The following is a 21,505-nucleotide window of genomic DNA, read 5'->3' as shown; positions in this document are numbered from 1 at the left end:
TGCACTTTGTCTACCCATTCTTGCTTTTGCTGCAATTTGTACACTGACTTCTATCTTTTCCTATTGTACACTGGCCTCTTGCTCATTCCATTTTTGCCTTCCTACAGGTTATTGTGGACTTTTCCTCTCCTAACATTGCCAAAGAAATGCATGTGGGTCACCTGAGGTCCACAATCATTGGAGACAGCGTCTGCCGCCTCTTTGAATTTGTTGGGCATAATGTGCTCAGGTAGGTGCTGTGTGAGATAAGAAACGCCCCTTTGTGCTTGCTAGTCCTACACACCTGGGGGGTCATGTCTCCTTGCCTTTGTATGCACACCAAAGATTAGCATTTCTGCACAGATGCACTTTACACTTGCCCTTATAGAATAGTGTTTTAACTGCTATAACGCAACAACATGGGGGTGTACACATGGATGGGACGTAGGCGGGGCTCCCAGTTACACGTATAACTTGCAGAATATTTAAGTTGTCCATGGTCCTGCCACATTTAGGTGCCTGTAGCTAGACCAGGTCTGTTAGCATCTAAATATTAAGTGTGACAATATTGGCCTATGTTAGCCTTCTGTAACGACACCTGGGTGCTGAATCTGGGCCCTTAACTGGAGGAACCCAGTTATAGATCTGTCCACATAATGTTGTGCCTATTTATCTGATACTATGACTTCATAGGAAGAGTGTGTGTGTGTGTGTGGGGGGGGGGGGGGGGGTTGCTAAAATTCTTAAAAGGCAACAATTTAATTAATTTAAACATAAGACGCATGAATTGATTGTATTATCTGTCCATCTGTACTCCTGGCTCTAGGCAGGGCATAAAGTAAGATTAAATGAGGGTGAAAATACAGATTTTTAAACTTTATTCTTATATACAGCCTGAAAGCTAACAGAGGTACTTGTCAGGGTACCTCTGTATAGAGTCTATTTAGGTGCAGTAAGTATGTTTCTAAATTTGTATAATTCCCACTTTATTTTACCAGTTAACTCTTTTTTTTTTTTTTTTTTTTAATTCTTTATTCATAACACCTAGTCCCCAAAGAATTAAACAAATAGGACGTCAATTTGAAATTATAAGCGTTTTTCTAATCTTACTCTTCTTATTTTTCTTTTCCTTTAAAAGGCCATTAATATTTAAACTGATTAACCAATCCAAACATTATCTTCATATTCTGAAAGATTTCAAAAAAATTAAAGTATTTTTAATCAATTTTTATTATATTCTTTCTTAAATGACCCCTTCCTTGTGTGCAAACCTTAAATGTTTCTTTTTTTCTATAAATTGTAATTCTACCCATTACCCAATTGTTCCAGTTTGTATTAATTTGTAATAGAACAAAAATGATTAGTATGTATTATCTTATCTTATTTGTATTTGTCATCCCTGCCTTTTTTCTATATATTAGAAATATGTAATACGCATTGAATGTTGGATATTGCGTAAAAATCAAAATTTATTAAACTTGAAACTTGATTCAGTTTTAACTCTTGCAACAAGTTTATAATATTCAATCAGACAATTCGTACAAATCACTTGACATTCTAACAATTATTGTCAAATGCATATAAAAAAGACCCCTCCCCCACCCATCCCATTCATCAGGAATAAACCCATTAAATCACATAACATACCTCCCCATCCCCACATTAAATATAGTCCTATGTAATAAAAAGGTGTCCAAGGTATCTAATCATTAGAATATGCAATCAATGGCCCCCAAATCTTTTTGAAACTATTATAATTTCCTTGCTGTATAGCAAGCACTCTCTCCATTTTATAAATATGACAAACTGAATTCCACCAAAAGGTATAATTAAGTTTAGTATAGTCCTTCCAATTTCCAATAATATGTTGAATGGCAACCCCCATCAGTATTAACAGAAGTTTATTGTTATTTGCTGAAATTTGACTTGAATCTCATAGACGTTCCAAATAAAATAGTATCATAGGATAGGGTAACATGATTTTCTAACATTGAATTAATTTGGGACCAAATTAACATCCAAAAGGCATTGACAAAGGGACAGAAAAAAATTAAATGATCTAGAGTCCCAGCATCTAAATTACAATGCCAGCATCTATTAGACCTAGAGTTATCCAACTTTTGTAAACGAACTGGGGTCCAAAAAGCTCTATGCAACAAAAAGAACCAAGTTTGTCTCATAGATGCTGACCTTGTACTTTTTAATCTCCAAGTCCAAAGTCATGGCCATTGAGAAGCAGAAATTTGGTGCTTGATCTCAATGCTCCAAATATCCCTAAGACCAGTTTTTTGTTTTTTATTCAAATATCCATACAATAATTTATATCACTGCGCAGCTTGGTGACCCAAAAAATCCGCCTGAAAGCATAGGAATTCCAAACTATACTGAGTATTAAAGAACTTTCCATTCAGGGAACCCCTCCTGAATAGCCTGCTTCAGCTGCAACCACTTAAAGCTTTGTGATTTATTTAATCCAAATTTATGTTGCAACTGTGAAAAACTAAGCTTCCATACGATTTGAAAACCGCCAATTCTTTAGCACTCTCCAGACCAGTAGAGGTTAATCTTTACGAATGGGTATATATCCAATCATGACCAGCAGGTGGAGACTGAAAACAAAACTGTGGGACAGTATATAATATACTCCCTTCTCTATTTACTTCAGTCTTCTTTCAGTCTCCAGCAGGTGTTGAGTGATCTGTACCCATCTCCCTTGGTAGGGCTGTTGGAATTTGTTTAGGGGGTTTCTAGTCCCTGTTTTTGGCCGGACAGAGCTTGGGCGGGCCCTGTTTGGGGGTCCGTCCGACCTCGGGGGTGTCAAACCCGGCGGGTCTCGAGCGGGGTCCCTCCCCCCACTTCCTCCACCTCCCCACATTTTTTTAGAGGAGCCTCAGCAGTAAGCCTTGCCCCCTAAATCAAGCAAGGCATATTGCTTCGAGAGCCTGTGGAGTCTGTTCTGTAAAAAAAAAAAAAAAAATCCTGAGGTAGTGCCGGTCTGAAGGGTTGTTTCCCTTTAAGAAAACTGTATTTTACTGTATTTTTTCATCTAACCGGCACTTTTTTTCTAGCTAGGTCGCGTATGGAGCAATTGTGCCCTTCTCCGGGGGAGTGGGACACAATTAGGTCCAGCCGCGAGGCACTCGCGGCCGGCCTGAACTCGGCGGTTTGGGTCGGTGAGGTGGTGGAGCTCCGTCGGCAGCGGCTGCAGGCGCCCAGAGCTCCCCGCCGATGGTGACTCGCAAGTTTGGTTTGATATAACGGCTAAAGTGGAGAGCGGCCGCACGATACTTAAAGTCCTAGATTTCAAACGTACGGACTTTAATGCAATGGGAAAGTACCTGAAGAAAGAGCTGTTAGGATGGGAGGACATAAGAGAAGTGGAAAGACAGTGGTCTAAGCTGAAAGGAGCGATAAAAATGGCTACGGACCTTTATGTGAAGAAAATCAATAAAAAAAGAGAAAAAGGAAGCCGATATGGTTCTCCAACCTAGTGGCTGAGAAAATAAAGGCGAAAGAGTTGGCGTTCATGAAATATAAAAAAACCCAAGAAGAGGAGAGCAGAAAGGACTACAGGGTGAAACTGAAAGAAGCCAAGAGAGAGATACGTTTAGCGAAGGCACAGGCGGAAGAACAAATGGCTAAAAATGTAAAAAAGGGAGATAAAAATTTTTTCAGATATATTAGTGAAAGGAGGAAGATAAAAAATGGAATTGCTAGGCTAAAAGATGCTGGGAACAAATATGTGGAGAGTGATGAGGAGAAAGCAAATGTGCTAAACAAATACTTCTGTTCTGTGTTCACAGAAGAAAATCCTGGAGAAGGACCGAGATTGTCCGGCAAAGTTACACGAGAAAATGGAGTAGATTCTGCGCCGTTCACGGAGGAGGGTGTTTATGAGCAACTTGAAAAACTGAAGGTGGACAAAGCGATGGGACCAGAAGGGATCCATCCCAGGATACTAAGGGAACTCAGAGAGGTTCTGGCGAGTCCTATTAAAGACTTGTTCAACAAATCTCTGGAGACGGGAGTGATTCCTGGGGATTGGAGGAGAGCGGATGTGGTCCCTATTCATAAAAGTGGTCACAGGGATGAAGCAGGAAACTACAGGCCGGTGAGCCTCACTTCAGTTGTTGGAAAAATAATGGAAGTGTTGCTGAAAGAAAGGATAGTGTATTTCCTTGAATCTAATGGGTTACAGGATCCGAGGCAACATGGCTTTACAAAAGGTAAATCGTGCCAAACGAACCTGATTGAATTTTTTGATTGGGTGACCAGAGAGCTGGATCAAGGACATATGCTAGATGTAATTTACTTGGATTTCAGCAAAGCCTTTGATACAGTTCCTCATAGGAGGCTGTTGAACAAACTTGAAGGGCTGAAGTTAGGACCCAAAGTGGTGAACTGGGTCAGAAACTGGCTATCGGACAGACGCCAGAGGGTGGTGGTTAATGGAAGTCGCTCGAAGGAAGGAAAGGTGACTAGTGGAGTCCCTCAGGGTTCGGTGCTGGGGCCAATCCTGTTCAATATGTATGTAAGTGACATTGCTGAAGGGCTAGAAGGAAAAGTGTGCCTTTTTGCAGATGATACCAAGATTTGTAACAGAGTAGACACCGAAGAGGGAGTGGAAAATATGAAAAAGGATCTGCAAAAGTTAGAGGAATGGTCTAATGCCTGGCAACTAAAATTCAATGCAAAGAAATGCAGAGTAATGCATTTGGGGATTAATAATAGGAAGGAACCGTATATGCTGGGAGGAGAGAAGCTGATATGCACGGACGGAGAGAGGGACCTTGGGGTGATAGTGTCCGAAGATCTAAAGGCGAAAAAACAGTGTGATAAGGCAGTGGCTGCTGCCAGAAGGATTCTGGGCTGTATAAAGAGAGGCGTAGTCAGTAGAAGGAAGAAGGTGTTGATGCCCCTGTACAGGTCATTGGTGAGGCCCCACTTGGAGTATTGTGTTCAGTTTTGGAGACCGTATCTGGCGAAAGACATAAGAAGACTTGAGGCGGTCCAGAGGAGGGCGACGAAAATGATAGGAGGCTTGCGCCAGAAGACGTATGAGGAGAGACTGGAAGACCTGAATATGTATACCCTAGAGGAAAGGAGAGACAGGGGAGATATGATTCAGACGTTCAAATACTTAAAGGGTATTAACGTAGAACAAAATCTTTTCCAGAGAAAGGAAAATGGTAAAACCAGAGGACATAATTTGAGGTTCAGGGGCAATGTTAGGAAATTCTACTTTACGGAGAGGGTGGTGGATGCCTGGAATGCGCTCCCGAGAGAGGTGGTGGAGAGTAAAACTGTGACTGAGTTCAAAGAAGCGTGGGATGAACACAGAAGATTTAGAATCAGAAAATAATATTAAATATTGAACTAGGCCAGTTACTGGGCAGACTTGCACGGTCTGTGTCTGTATATGGCCGTTTGGTGGAGGATGGGCTGGGGAGGGCTTCAATGGCTGGGAGGGTGTAGATGGGCTGGAGTAAGTCTTAACAGAGATTTTGGCAGTTGGAACTCAAGCACAGTACCGGGTAAAGCTTTGGATTCTCGCCCAGAAATAGCTAAGAAGAAAAAAAAATAAATAAATAAAATTTAAATTGAATCAGGTTGGGCAGACTGGATGGACCATTCGGGTCTTTATCTGCCGTCATCTACTATGTTACTATGTTACTATGTCGGCTGGGAGCAGTGGGGAAGCCCGGTCTTCCCCAACCGCCCACGGAGGGACTCGCCGAAGGATTCCCTCTCAGCTTATTTTTTGACAGCTGATGCCGACTTGCCTGTTTTAGCGGCTGGGACTGTTCAGCCTTCTCAGCCGCTACAGGCCATGGAGGGAACATTTTTGGCGGGAACTTCGCCATTTTCTCTGTCTGGCCCCTCCATTTTGTCTGCAACCTCAGGTGACCTTCCCCCTGTATTCCAAACACAGGGGCAGGTTTCAGCAGGGACCCCTGCTGGGGCAGGGAGTCCCTGGGGACCCCAGGGGTTTTTTGTCCCCAATTTAATTTCTTTCTTTGTGCAGACAATTGGGGGTCCCACGTGCACTTGGGGGGGTTTCGGGGGTGGTTTTCCCTCCGCGCCCCCTATGGCTTGCCTCCCTCTTTTCGTTTGGCGTCCCCTCTTCCTCCTCCCTCATCCAAGCGCCCGCGGGGGGGCTTGGATTGCGAATTGGTGGTCGGAGGAGCGTGTTGGCATGGTTGAGGACCTGGCTGCTTTGGCGGGCTTCCAGGATCCTCTAGAGGGGACGCCCGCTGGCAGCGGGGTGGCGGTTTTCCCGTCTTCCAGAGCAGATGCGTCCGTGGTGCGCTTTTTATTCAGAGGGATGAGCTTTTAGACCTGATGTAGCAGGTCTCCTTGGTGCTGCATTTTCGAAGTTGCGCCACCGGAGACCCCGCGTATGGGGGCCCCTCTGCTTCAGGGGGTCTGTCCTGTTTCCCGCTCTTTTCCTGTGCATCAGGATTTTCGGGATTTTGTGTTGGCGCCGTTTCGTTTGGTGTGCGCCTTGGCTCATGGGTATCCCATCCCGGAGGGGGATAGGGCTACCTTAATTACGCCAATGGGGGACGCGGTGGTCTCGGCACTTCCTAAGCGGCATACCGTGCCTGTTATGGACGGATCTGCTCTTAGGGTCTCTGAGGAGCGTACGTTAGAGACACTTCTTAAGTATAATTTTGATGTCTCTGCCTTGGGGATCCCGGCAGCTATTTGTGTGGGGCTGGTGGCTCGCACCGTGTTTCGGTGGTCTGAGCAAGTCCTGGATCGTGAGTCTGATGACTGGTCCTTAGTGGATCTGGAGGTGGTGAAGTTTGAGATGACTGCCTCGTTCCTCTCGGTTGTTCTTTGTGACTTGGTGCTGCTAAGTCTGGGTCTTTTGGTGGCCGCACGCTGTACCTTGTGGCTTCGCGCTTGGTCGGCGGTTGCCGCGTCCAAAACTGAACTTCCTAAAATTTCCCTTTCGGGGGTTGTTTTTTGTTTAGAGAGGACTTAGATCCGGTGGTTCAGACTCTGACGGACCCGGAGGTGCCCCGTCTGCCTGAGGACCGTGCCCACCCGGCTTCTCGGGTTGGCATTGCCCGGGGGCGTCTGCGGGAATTTCGCAAGTTTCGCCTGGGGCATGGGACTGCTTCTTTCCAGGCTTCCGGTTTTCCCCGGGGTCGGTTGGCTTAGCGCATGCAGTCTTTTTCAGGGGGCCCGTCGGGGGGCTGGGAGTTTCCCCCCCGGTTCCCCTGCTGCCCGTCCTGCGCGATGTCTCTTTGCCGGCGCCCCCTTTGGTTCCCGGGGGTGCCCGGCTTTGCAACTTGTTTCCAAAGTGGGCCAAGATCCCGTCCGATCAGTGGGTCCTGGTGGTGGTGCGGGACGGTTATGTACTTGAATTTTATCCGCTCTCTGCCGGATCATTTCTAGCCTTTCCATGTCAGGTGACATGGGAGACGCTAGCCTTTCGCCAGACCCTTCAGCGCTTGCTAGATCTCTAAGCAGTTGTCCAGTGTCCCCTCAGGAGTGCGGTATCGGCTGGTACGCCATTTCCTTTATGGGGCCCTAAAGGGAGGGGACCTTTCGGCCCATCCTTGGTTTAAACTGAGGTCAACAGGACTCTCAGAATTCCCTTTTATTCGCATGGACACACTGCAGTCTGTCCTTCTGGCGGTTCAGCCGGGGGAGTTCCTGACTTCTCTCGCTCTGGCGGAGGCCTACTTGCCTGTTTCCATTCGGGCCGCTCCTCAGCTCTTTCTTTGCTTGGCGATATTGGGTCTGCACTATCAGTTCTGGGTGCTTCCCTTGGGCCTGGCCACGACTCCCCGGACGTTCGCCAAGTTGATGGTGGTCGTCACGGTGGCATTGCAGTCAGAGGGCATTCTGGGATGACTGGTTGTTTCGGGCGTAGTCGTTGCAGGAGAGCGCCCGAGTTACGGCTCGGGTGGTTGAGTTTCTCCGGTCGCTGGGCTGGGTGGTCAACCTTTCCAAGAGTCGGTTGGTCCCCGCTCAGTATCTGGAGTACCTTGGAGTTCTGTTCGACACTTCCTTGGGGAAGGTCTTCCTTCCAGAGGCCCGGGTAAGCAATTTGCAATCTCAGATTCGCCTTCTTTTGGCGTCCCGGTGTCCTCGGGCGCAGGATTTCCTCCAAGTCTTGGGGTCGATGGCAGCGTTCCTGGATGTTGTGTGGTGGGCCCACATGTCTCTTCAGTATGCTCGGCTCCGTAGATGGTCACCCCAGTGGCTCAGTTTGGAGGTCCCTGTCCCTCTGTGTGGCTTGACGCGCTGCAGTCTTCTTTGGTGGCTCCAGACCTCTCATCTGGTCCAGAGGATGAGTCTGGACCTATCGCAGTGGACGGTGCTTCTCTCGGATGCCAATCTCCTCGGTTGGGGGGGCTCAGTGTCTAGGGGCACCTGGTCCATGGAGGAGGCATCCTGGTCAATCAACATGTTGGAGACCAGAGCCGTCTCTCTGGCGCTATTAGCCTTCCGCTCCCGCTTGAGGGGCAAGTCGGTCAGAGTCCGGTCTGACAATGCCACAGCGGTGGCTTATGTCAATCGTTGAGGCACCAAGAGCGCTCAGCTGGCGGAGGAGGTGGCTCGGCTCATGCTTTGGGGCGGAGTCACGCCTTCTGGGTAGTAGCGATCATCAAACTGTTTGGTTTGATATAACGGCTAAAGTTGAGAGCGGCCGCACGATACTTAAAGTCCTAGATTTCAAACGTACGGACTTTAATGCAATGGGAAAGTACCTGAAGAAAGAGCTGTTAGGATGGGAGGACATAAGAGAAGTGGAAAGACAGTGGTCTAAGCTGAAAGGAGCGATAAAAATGGTTACGGACCTTTATGTGAAGAAAATCAATAAAAACAAGAGAAAAAGGAAGCCAATATGGTTCTCCAACCTAGTGACTGAGAAAATAAAGGCGAAAGAGTTGGCGTTCATGAAATATAAAAAAACCCAAGAAGAGGAGAGCAGAAAGGACTACAGGGTGAAACTGAAAGAAGCCAAGAGAGAGATACGTTTGGCGAAGGCACAGGCGGAAGAACAAATGGCTAAAAATGTAAAAAAGGGAGATAAAAATTTTTTCAGATATATTAGTGAAAGGAGGAAAATAAAAAATGGAATTGCTAGGCTAAAAGATGCTGGGAACAAATATGTGGAGAGTGATGAGGAGAAAGCAAATGTGCTAAACAAATACTTCTGTTCTGTGTTCACAGAAGAAAATCCTGGAGAAGGACCGAGATTGTCTGGCAAAGTTACACGAGAAAATGGAGTAGATTCTGCGCCGTTCACGGAGGAGGGTGTTTATGAGCAACTTGAAAAACTGAAGGTGGACAAAGCGATGGGACCAGACGGGATCCATCCCAGGATACTAAGGGAGCTCAGAGAGGTTCTGGCGAGTCCTATTAAAGACTTGTTCAACAAATCTCTGGAGACGGGAGTGATTCCTGGGGATTGGAGGAGAGCGGATGTGGTCCCTATTCATAAAAGTGGTCACAGGGATGAAGCAGGAAACTACAGGCCGGTGAGCCTCACTTCAGTTGTTGGAAAAATAATGGAAGTGTTGCTGAAAGAAAGGATAGTGTATTTCCTTGAATCTAATGGGTTACAGGATCCGAGGGAACATGGCTTTACAAAAGGTAAATTGTGCCAAACGAACCTGATTGAATTTTTTGATTGGGTGACCAGAGAGCTGGATCGAGGACATATGCTAGATGTAATTTACTTGGATTTCAGCAAAGCCTTTGATACAGTTCCTCATAGGAGGCTGTTGAACAAACTTGAAGGGCTGAAGTTAGGACCCAAAGTGGTGAACTGGGTCAGAAACTGGCTGTCGGACAGACGCCAGAGGGTGGTGGTTAATGGAAGTCGCTCGAAGGAAGGAAAGGTGACTAGTGGAGTCCCTCAGGGTTCGGTGCTGGGGCCAATCCTGTTCAATATGTATGTAAGTGACATTGCTGAAGGGTTAGAAGGAAAAGTGTGCCTTTTTGCAGATGATACCAAGATTTGTAACAGAGTAGACACCGAAGAGGGAGTGGAAAATATGAAAAAGGATCTGCAAAAGTTAGAGGAATGGTCTAATGCCTGGCAACTAAAATTCAATGCAAAGAAATGCAGAGTAATGCATTTGGGGATTAATAATAGGAAGGAACCGTATATGCTGGGAGGAGAGAAGCTGATATGCACGGACGGGGAGAGGGACCTTGGGGTGATAGTGTCCGAAGATCTAAAGGCGAAAAAACAGTGTGACAAGGCAGTGGCTGCTGCCAGAAGGATTCTGGGCTGTATAAAGAGAGGCGTAGTCAGTAGAAGGAAGAAGGTGTTGATGCCCCTGTACAGGTCATTGGTGAGGCCCCACTTGGAGTATTGTGTTCAGTTTTGGAGACCGTATCTGGCGAAAGATGTAAGAAGACTTGAGGCGGCCCAGAGGAGGGCGACGAAAATGATAGGAGGCTTGCGCCAGAAGACGTATGAGGAGAGACTGGAAGCCCTGAATATGTATACCCTAGAGGAAAGGAGAGACAGGGGAGATACGTTCAAATACTTAAAGGGTATTAACGTAGAACAAAATCTTTTCCAGAGAAAGGAAAATGGTAAAACCAGAGGACATAATTTGAGGTTGAGGGGTGGTAGATTCAGGGGCAATGTTAGGAAATTCTACTTTACGGAGAGGGTGGTGGATGCCTGGAATGCGCTCCCAAGAGAGGTGGTGGAGAATAAAACTGTGACTGAGTTCAAAGAAGCGTGGGATGAACACAGAAGATTTAGAATCAGAAAATAATATTAAAGATTGAACTAGGCCAGTTACTGGGCAGACTTGTACGGTCTGTGTCTGTGTATGGCCGTTTGGAGGAGGATGGGCAGGGGAGGGCTTCAATGGCTGGGAGGGTGTAGATGGGCTGGAATAAGTCTTAACAGAGATTTCGACAGTTGGAACCCAAGCACAGTACCGGGTAAAGCTTTGGATTCTCGCCCAGAAATAGCTAAGAAGAAAAAAAAAAAAAATTTAAATTGAATCAGGTTGGGCAGACTGGATGGACCATTCGGGTCTTTATCTGCCGTCATCTACTATGTTACTATGTTTCTGGACCTCTCGGCCTCTCACATGGCCGGGGTAGAGGTTGTTCAGGCGAACTTCCTCAGTCACATCTTAGATCACAGAGAGTGGTGTCTCAGCCCTGTGGCTCTTCAGTTGATAATGCCGGCTTGGGGTCAGTCCCTGTTGGACCTGTCGGCCTCGAGTGGCAAGGCCAAGGTGTTCCGCTTCTTCAGTCGTCGCAGGGATGGACTGGCCGAGGGTCTGGATGCTCTAGTTCAACCATGGCCAACAGAGGGGCTGTTGTGCAGGTTCCCTCCGTGGCCATTAGTGGGCAGAGTTCTTCTCCGCATTGTTCGCCATCCGGGTCTGGGGGTTCTGGTGGCTCCAGATTGGCCTCGACATCCGTGATACGCAGATCTGGTGACACTCTGGTGGCGGATCCTCTTCCTCTGCCTCCCTTGGACGACCTTCTGACGCAGGGTCCCATTCCCATGTTCGACCCGTCTCCCTTCTGTCTTACGGCTTGGCTTTTGAAAGGGGTCGCCTTGGTAAGAAGGGGTATTCAGATAGGGTGATTTCTACACTCTTGGGGTCCTGGAGGCTTTCTACCTCTCAGGCTTCTGTGTGGATTTGGCACTTCTTTGAGGGGTGGTGCCAGGTGCGGGGAGTGGTCTCTCTTCGCGTTTCTGTGCCTAACTTCTTAGAGTTCTTGCAAGATGGCATGGATAGAGGCCTGGCTTCGGCTTCTCTCCGGGTTCAGCTTGTGGCCTTGTCAGCCTTTCGGGGATTTGTGACGGGTCAGCGTTTGACAGCCATTCCTGATGTGATTCGCTTTTTGCGGGCGGCCAAGGTGCTCGGGCCTCCCGTGCGGTCCTCTATTCCCTCTTGGAATCTCAGTCTGGTTCTCTCTATTCTGATGCACCCGCCCTTCGAACCGTTGGGCGGCTGCTCTTCGAAGGACCTTCCTCTGAAGACGATCTTTTTGGTGGACATTTCTTCCGCTAGGCGTGTTTCTGAGCTACATGCTTTCTCTTGTAGGGCTCCCTTCTTGGAGTTTTCTAGGGAGCAGGTTGTCTTGAGGCCTGTTCCTTCCTTTTCTGCCAATAGTAGTTTTTCCTTTTCATGTCAATCAATCTGTGGTCCTCCCGGTCTTGGGTAGTTGGGAGGGCTCTTCTGAGCAAAGTCAGCTGAGCATGTTGGATGTTGGTCGGGTCCTTCGCTCTTATGTGCACCGGACCCAGGAGATCAGGAAATAAAATCATCTCTTTGTCCTTCTGACTGGTCCTCTTAGGGGGGCTGGCGCTTCTAGGGCTACTATTGCATGCTAGATCAAGGAGACTTTTGCTTCCGCTTCTCTTCTGGGGCAGCAGCCCGTTCCGGAGTTTCTCAAAGCTCATTCTACTCGGGGTCAGGCGGCTTCTTGGGCTGAGTCGTCGCTCGTGCCTCCAGTGGACATTTGTACGGCTGCGGTTTGGTCTTCCTTGTATTCCTTTGTCAGACTCTTTCGGGTAGATGTTCTGGCGTGTCAGGACGCGGTGTTCGGTGTGTGTGTTCTGGTGTCGGCCCTTCGGGGGTCCCGCCCGTCTGAGGGACTGCTTTGGTACGTCCCATTCGTAAAGATTAACCTCTACTGGTCTGGAGAGTGCTAAAGAAGGAGAAATTAGGTTCTTACCTGTTAATTTACTTTCTTTTAGCTTCTCCAGACCAGTAGAAGTCCCCACCCTGTCTATTGTTGTTGTGCTTGGGGCTGTTTTGCGGGCAGTTTTTGTTTTTTGCTGTGGGTTCTAGTATTTTTCTAGGGCCGGGGAGAATTAAAGAACAGCGGCTGTGGCTCGGCTGGCTTAGCTGGCGAGCTGTGGGGACATTTTCCTTCTGGTATTTCTCCTCTGCATTTTCCAACAGCATTTGGGTATGCTATTTGTTACTCGGTATGCTATTTGTTACTCCTGTTCGGAGTATTGTTTTCTTTCTGTTTTCCAGTTCTTGGTTCTGCTTGGCTATTCGGCAGACTGAGGTAAATAGAGAAGGGATTATATTATATACTGTCCCACAGTTTTGTTTTCAGTCTCCACCTGCTGGTCATGATTGGATATATACCCATTTGTAATGATTAACCTCTACTGGTCTGGAGAAGCTAAAAGAAAGTAAATTAGCAGGTAAGAACCTAATTTCTCCTTTTAATCTTGGAGTTTAGCCAAATGGATTGATTTAATGATTTAGAAATTGGATTTGGTGATAGATTACTAACATATTTTAAAGTTCTCCATGTATCAAGCAATATTCTATTGTCTTTATATTTCCTGGGCAATTTTATACTTATAAGATGAGACAAATGCAAAGGAAACAGGAGTCGCCATTCTAAATATAACCAATCTGGTACATTCTCCATGAGCTCTGGGAGGATCCAATACATACCCTGTCTTAAAATATAGGCTTGATGATACCTATAAAAATTTGGAAAATTTACCCCTCCCTCCACAATTGTCTTTTGTAAAGATACTAAAGCAATTCTGGGTCTTTTACCCAACCAAACAAATTTAGTAAGAATACCATTTAACTTTTTGTAAAATGACCCCTGAAAAAAAATTGGTATCATACTCATTTGATAACAAACCGCAGGCAATATCATCATTTTAACCGTTTGAATTCTCCCCCACCAAGAAAGATGTAAAGGATTCCATTGCTCACACATTTCTGATATTTTCTTTAATAAAAATTTTTCATTCTCCGTCACTGTGTCTTCTATTGTGTTCTTAATAGTAATACCTAAGTATTTTAACCCATCTTCCTTCCAAACAAAGGAAAATGAATCAAATAATCCTTTGGTACAGTGAACATTGAGCGGAAGAACTTCAGACTTAGAAACATAGAAACATAGAAGATGACGGCAGATAAGGGCCATAGCCCATCACGTCTGCCCACTCTACTGACCCACCCCCAAGTCTACTATCCTAGGGATCCCACTCCTGGTGACAGGTTCCCTTGACTTATCCCTCTAAGGGATCCCACATGGGCATCCCATTTGCTCTTAAATTCTTGCACTCCAATTGATCTTATATCCAGAAAATTTTCCAAATTTCTCTATTAATTCAAGTAAAATGGAATGGTAATTTCTGGGTCCCTCAAATAAAGCAATATATCATCCACATAAGCAGAAAGCTTATATTCCCAATTCGAATGTGGAATTCCTCGTATTCCCTTTGCTTGATCAATGGCTATTAACAAGGGTTCAAGAACTACATCAAAGAGCAAAGGAGATAAAGGACAACCCTGTCTAACCCCCCTGAGCAAGTTAAATCGTTCTGACAAATTATTATTAATATATAATCTTGCACCAGGAGAGCGATACAGTGTCTGAATCATTTGAATAAAACCAGAACCTATACCAAACCATTCTAAAGCCTGATACATAAAAGTCCATTCAACTCGATCAAAGGCTTTTTCTCCATCCAATGAGATCAAAAAAGCAGGATCATTCATGTTTTTTGTCAAATTTAGAGAATGAAAAGCCAATCTAGTGTTATTAGAAGAATATCTCTTTGCAACGAATCTCGTTTGGTGAGTGTCTATAATAAAAGGGAGAGCTTTAGCCAAACGCAAAGCCAATACTTTAGCAATAAGTTTTCCATCCACATTTATTAATGAAATAAGCCTGTAATTTGAAACCAAAGTAGAATCTTTGTTTGGTTTTGGCAAAACAATGATCAATGAATCAGCCATAGTACCTGTAATACAACCTCTATTCAGTTGATAATGATATAAATTTAACAAATATGACAAAAGGGTAATTTGAAATGATTTATAAAACTCAACAGTATATCCATCACCATCTGGAGCGGATCCAACTCTAAGAGATTTCAACACTATTTCTAATTCTTTTAAAGATATAGGTTCTTCTAAACTTCTTTTTATATGATCAGGAATCCTCGGTCCATTAAGTAAATTTAAAAATTCCGAACCATCTTTTTTACTATTTCCATAAGACTCAGAAGAATACAAATCTTTATAAAAAGTAAAAAATTGCTGCAAAATATGCTCAATTTTAGTATGCGAACCTCCATGTTTATCTTTAATTGCTATAATTTTAGATTTCCTCTTTTTTGCTTTGAGAAAATTTGCAAGTAATCTTCCAGCCCTATTAGAATTACCATAATACTGAGTTTGCTGATAAAACAAATCTTTCCTTACAAATTGAGAAGAAATCTCATTATATTTGGCTTTTCCTTTTTTTTTTTTTTAATTTCTTTATTCTTTTTCAAACTTACATCAAGTGCACAAAAAGAACAACATGAAATAGTATCATATAACACTTGAACATCATACATTATATTCTTAATATATAAATTAATTAAAAACCCTCCCCCCTCCCATCTTTCTATACAATCATTAAAACTATCATATTCCTTTAAAATTTCAATTTCACTACATCTTATCTTCCAATCCCCCCACCTCCTATGTATATTATCAAAGAAAAATGATGCCTATTCACTACAAAAATTTGGCTTTTCCTCTTAATAAACTTTGCAAAGTTTGTTGCTTCCACCTATTAATTAATTGATTTTCAAATAGTTTTATTTCATTCTCTAAGACAGAAAATTGTTGTTTGAGTAGTTAACTCTTTTTTAATATGGAGTAACCTAACTAATAAGAGAACACATATTACTAATAACTGGAAAGACCACAGTAGGCTTAGTTTTAATTTTTGGTGGAACTCATTATGTCATCTGTATAAAATGGAAAGATTAATAGTGTACAAAAAGGAAATTATAGAAACTTTATTAAAATTTGGGAGCCATTAGCATTGTATTATCAAGATTAAATACCATGTTTTCTGTGAATGATACACCATTTTATAGTAGAAGGGGGTGGGAGGGTATTGGAGAGTTATTTGGAAATTAATATCAGGAAGGGGGAGGAGGGATTATTATTTATATAAAGACATAGCTGATAAGATTTTCAAGTGATTTGTTAATTGTTGATATGTGTATTGTACACTTGTTGAAAGATGAAAAAATGAATAAAAAATTATAAAAAAAGAGAACACAATGAATATAAGTAGTGAAGAGAAATTGATTAGTTATTGAATTATTCCTCTTATATCTGCAGACAGACTGAACCTGTTAATTTTAACCAAATAGTGCTGAATTTCAGTACTATCTAGTTAGTTTTCTTCCACTCCTGGCAAACCCCATTCCTTTCCCTTAGCCAGTAAACTGTCAATCAGCATTGAGCAGTCCAGCAGAGGTCAACTGAGTAAATTACAGGTTGCAATTCCACTTTTAGTTTAGTTTAAAACTTGATCTCTATCAGGAACCTGTAGTGGGATTTTTTTGCACTTGCACTTTATGCCTCATCCTTGCCATAGATTTTGCATTTGCACTTTATGCCTCATTCTTGCCATAGATTTTGTATTTTATGAAGCACCTTGCACTTTGCATTTTTCTTCTTCTTTTTAATTATTTATCTGGTATTTATTCTTATCCCAGGACAAGCAGGCAGCATATTCTTGACTGATGGGTGACGGCACCGACGGAGCCCTGGTACGGACAATTTTAGAGTGATTGCACTCTAAGAACTTGGAAAGTTCTAGTAGGCCGCACTGCGCACGCGCGAGTGCCTTCCCGCCCGACAGAGGCGCACGGTCCCCAGTTTCTTAGTTTCCGCGGAGCTAAGAAGACGCGTTTCTTTCAACGGCCGTTGAAAGAGTTTTTTGTAATCTTCCCGCTCGCGTAAACCCCTTTTGGAAATAACGTTTTCTTTATTTCTCTTCTTTTCTTTAGTTTAAAAAAAAAAAAAAAAAAAACTTTCGTTTTTTTCTTCATTTCTTTTGCTTCGCCCCGGCGGGGCCTGTTGCCATCATCGAGGCCTCGGCCTTCGATTTGGCAGAAGCCGTTTTCACTTTCATGCCCCCTCAACCCGGGTTTAAAAAGTGCCAGCGGTGCGCTCGACCAATTTCACTGACAGACCCGCACAACTGGTGTCTGCAGTGTCTTGGTCCTGACCATCGAGCGTCCACCTGCACCCGCTGTGCGACTTTAAAGAAGAGAACTCTAAAAAATCGCCAGATCCAACAGCGGTTGTTATTCGGCGCCAAGATGTCTGATTCCGCAGCACCGGCACTGACATCGGCCCCATCTCAGTCGGCACCTACTTCGTCGACACCGCGCGATACCGCGCCAGCGTCGCACCCTACAGGTAAGCCGGCTAAGAAGCCTTCCCCGTTGGAGCGTCCTCCGGTCTCAGTAGCAGCGAGTCCAGTCCTGCCGACCTCGAGGCGTCCACGGAAGCGCTCCGCTCCTATTGAGGTGAGCCCCTCGACATCGGGGTCCTCATCCTCGGAGCGTAGAGCGGCACCACAGGTACCGCAGAAGAAAAAAGCGGTACCGGTGCCTTCGCTGGACGAGCGAATTGCTGCTGTCCTGCAAGTGCAACTTAAGGAGCAGTTGCAACAACTCCTTCCCGCACTTTTGACACCGAGCCTTCCAGTCCCGGTCCGGTCTGAGCCACCGGTACCGACAGTGGAGCGCCCTCTTTTATCGCCATCCACTTTGTCGGTACCGGGTCACACTACCTCCTCGACTTCGATGCCAATCTTAGCACCGGAACCGAGAGCTCATCACCATGCGGTGCAGACCTCGGTACCAACACAGCAGGTCACGTCTCCTGGTACCGTATCTATGAGGTCGGGTAAGTCGGCGCGCAAAACCCGACACCTGGAACCCTCCATGCCGGAGTCTCGAGATCGTGGCTCTCAGATTCGGGACCCTGATTTATGGGGTGATTCTGAAGAGCCCTTTCTGTCTGAAGGTGAGTGTTCCTCTGATGAAGAGGATCAACTTGTTGTTGATCCCTCTTCTAAACATGATTCCACATCTTTTACTTCTTTCTTAAAAGAGATGTGTGAATCTCTTTCTATTCCCTTGGAGGTTGAATCGAAGAAATCCAAGGCATTCCTTGATGCTCTGGACTTTGACTAGCCTCCAAGGGAATTTCTCAAACTCCCTCTCCATGACATCTTACGAGAGACTTTCTATAAAAATTTATAGACTCCCCTGACTGTACCAGGAGCTCCTCGTAAATTGGATTCCTTATACAAGGTTATACCTATTCCTGGTTTTGACAAACCTCAGCTCCCGCATGAGTCTCTTTTGGTAGAATCCACCCTTAAGAAATCAGCGGGAGCTAGTGTGTATGCCTCAGTCCCTCCTGGCAGAGAAGGAAAAGCCATGGACAAATTTGGCAAACGTTTATATCAGAATGCCATGTTAGCCAATAGGTCAGGGAACTACGCTTTTCATTTTTCATTTTATTTAAAGCACCTCATTCAAAACATGGCTGCTTTTGAAAAGTACCTCCCTGACCGCAAGAAATCTGCATTTCATGCCTGTTCTTCCTCCCTTCTCCAGTTACGCAAGTTCCTAGTTCGGTCAATTTATGACACTTTTGAATTGACTTCTAGGGCCACGGCTATGTCTGTTGCCATGCGTCGGTTGGCATGGCTCAGAGTCTCAGAGCTCGATGTAAATCATCAGGACCGCCTAGCAAATGCTCCCTGCTTGGGTGATGAGCTCTTCGGAGAGTCCATGGATTCCACTACACAAAAGCTGTCTGCCCATGAGACTCGGTGGGATACTCTCCTGAAGACTAAGAAAAAGACTCCGCCTGCTCGGCCTTTTCGCCAACAATCTGCCTACCAACGCCGCTATGCTGCCCATCCCTTGCCACCGGCTACTCAACAGCCTAGACGTCAGCGTCAGCAACAGCGACAACCACCTCGGCCAGCCCAGCAGCAACAGGTGAAGCCTCCTCCACCACAAAAGTCTACTCAATCCTTTTGACGTGGTTCTCCAAAGCATAGCCAGTATTCCACCATCTGCCAATTTCCCTCGACCCATAGGAGGACGTCTGTCTTGTTTCACCAGCCGTTGGGAGAACATCACATCGGATCAGTGGGTCCTCAACATCATCCGCCACGGCTACTCTCTCAACTTTCAGACACATCCTGCACAAAGTCTGCCAAGAGAGTCTGCTTTGAACACCTCTCAGTCTTCTCTCCTTCTTCAGGAGGTTCAATCCCTCCTCCTCCTGAACGCCATAGAGGAAGTTCCTCTAGATCAGAAGGGGCAGGGATTCTACTCCCGTTATTTTCTGGTCCCCAAAAAAACAGGGGATCTCAGACCTATCCTAGATCTTCGCGATCTCAACAAATGCTTGGTCAAGGAGAAATTCAAGATGCTTTCTCTGGCAACTCTTTATCCTCTTCTCCATCAAAGCGACTGGCTATGCTCCCTCGATCTCAAAGAGGCATACACTCGCATTCCGGTCAATCTGGCCTCCAGACAGTACCTCCGCTTCATGATCAATCATTGTCATTACCAATACAAGGTGCTGCCCTTCGGTCTTGCCTCCTCTCCAAGAGTGTTCACCAAATGTCTGATTGTGGTGGCTGCCTTTCTACGCTCTCACCACCTTCAAGTCTTTCCTTATCTGGACGATTGGTTAATCAAGGCCAATTCATCTCAAACAGTGCTCCTGGCCACCAACCAAACCATCCTGTTTCTACAGCTTCTGGGGTTCGAGATCAATCTACCCAAATCTCATCTCATCCCCACTCAGAGACTTCAATTCATTGGAGCGGTGCTGGACACAGTCCTCATGAGAGCATTCCTGCCGTCCAACCGTCTTCAAACTCTTCAATCTCTATGTCAGCAGGTGCTTCCACAACGTTCCATCTCTGCCAAGCAAATGATGATACTCTTGGGTCACATGGCCTCCACAGTTCATGTCACACCCCTCGCACGTCTTCACCTGCGCACTCCTCAATGGACCCTAGCTACCCAGTGGTCCCAAGCGACGGATCCTTGCTCACGACACATATCTGTGACATCATCTCTTCGTCAGTCTCTACAATGGTGGTTGATATCCTCAAATCTTTCCAGAGGTCTTCTGTTTCATCTACCTCTTCATCAACTTGTCATCACCACCGACGCCTCCCCTTATGCCTGGGGAGCTCATTTGAACGAATTCCAAACTCAAGGACTTTGGACAGCCCAGGAAATGAAACATCACATCAATTTCCTGGAACTCAGAGCGATGTTTTATGCCCTCAAGGCCTTCCAACATCTTCTCTTTCCTCAGGTCCTCCTGCTGTGCACAGACAATCAAGTTGCGATGTACTACATCAACAAGCAGGGTGGGACAGGCTCTCGCCTCTTGTGCCAGGAAGCCCAGAAGATTTGGGCTTGGGCCACAGATCACCAACTATTCCTGAAAGCTATCTACATTCAGGGAGAACAGAATTCCTTAGCGGACAAGCTCAGCAGAATTCTCCAGCCTCACGAGTGGACACTCAATCCTTTAACTCTTCAGTCTATCTTCGCTCAGTGGGGCACTCCTCAGATAGACCTCTTTGCAGCTCCTCACAATCACCAGCTGCCCCTATTCTGCTCCAGACTCTACTCCCCTCACCGTCTGGCAGCGGATGCATTTCTCCTCGATTGGTCCAATCTGTTCCTGTACGCTTTCCCTCCTCTGCCTCTCATGTTACGAACCTTGTTCAAGCTCAAGAGGGAACGAGCCACCATGATTCTGATTGCTCCACGGTGGCCCAGGCAACATTGGTTCTCCCTTCTACTTCAACTCAGTTCTAAGGAGCCTTTCCTTCTTCCACTGTTTCCTTCTCTGCTTATGCAACATCAGGAGACCCTTTTGCATCCAAACCTTCCGTCTCTGCACCTGACAGCTTTGTTTCTCTCGGGCTGACTTCTCATGATACTCTTTTGTCTCAGCCCGTTCGTTCCATTCTGGATGCCTCCAGGAAACCGGCCACTCTGCAATGTTACCATCAGAAGTGGACACGGTTTTCTTCCTGGTGTCTTCTTCATCATCATGATCCCACTTCCCTTGTAGTGGAGACCTTATTGGATTATCTTCTTTCTTTGTCTGACTCTGGCCTCAAGTGTACTTCCATCAGAGTCCACCTCAGTGCTATTGCTGCTTTTCATGAGCCAGTTCATGGAAAACTTCTCTCGGCTCATCCCTTGGTGTCCAGATTCATGCGGGGTCTTTTCAATGTGAAATCACCTCTCAAAGCCCCTCCGGTAATCTGGGATCTCAATGTGGTTCTTTCCACCTTAATGAAGCCTCCTTTTGAACCTTTGGCTACCGCTCCTTTCAAGTTTCTCACTTGGAAGGTACTTTTCCTTATTGCTCTTACCTCTGCCAGGAGGGTCAGTGAGCTACATGCACTAGTTGCTGATCCACCTTTTACAGTCTTTCATCATGACAAGGTGGTTCTGCGTACACATCCAAAGTTTCTCCCTAAGGTTGTCTCGGAATTCCATCTCAACCAATCCATTGTTCTGCCTGTCTTCTTTCCGAAACCTCACTCTCATTCTGGAGAACAAGCTCTGCATACTTTGGACTGTAAGCGGGCTCTGGCTTACTATTTAAAGCGTACTAAGCCCCACAGATCAGCTCCCCAACTCTTTCTGTCCTTTGATCCAAAT

At 45.6% G+C, this 21,505-nt stretch overlaps 1 protein-coding gene across 3 annotated transcripts in view; it reads left to right on the top strand.

Moving 5' to 3' along the window:
- RARS1 (arginyl-tRNA synthetase 1) overlaps nt 1-21,505 on the top strand; it is a 94,908-nt gene that overhangs the window by 32,501 nt on the left and 40,902 nt on the right. For all 3 annotated transcript variants that reach the window (XM_033927301.1, XM_033927299.1, XM_033927300.1), the window contains one exon: nt 108-229. In XM_033927301.1, the coding sequence (XP_033783192.1) occupies nt 108-229 (122 nt within the window). The remainder of the gene's footprint in view (nt 1-107; nt 230-21,505) is intronic.

Source organism: Geotrypetes seraphini, chromosome 18 (assembly GCF_902459505.1).
Source record: "Geotrypetes seraphini chromosome 18, aGeoSer1.1, whole genome shotgun sequence".
Lineage (NCBI taxonomy): Eukaryota > Metazoa > Chordata > Amphibia > Gymnophiona > Dermophiidae > Geotrypetes > Geotrypetes seraphini.
Note: the sequence above shows the minus strand (reverse complement) of the source record. Positions and strands in the feature narration are given on the sequence as shown.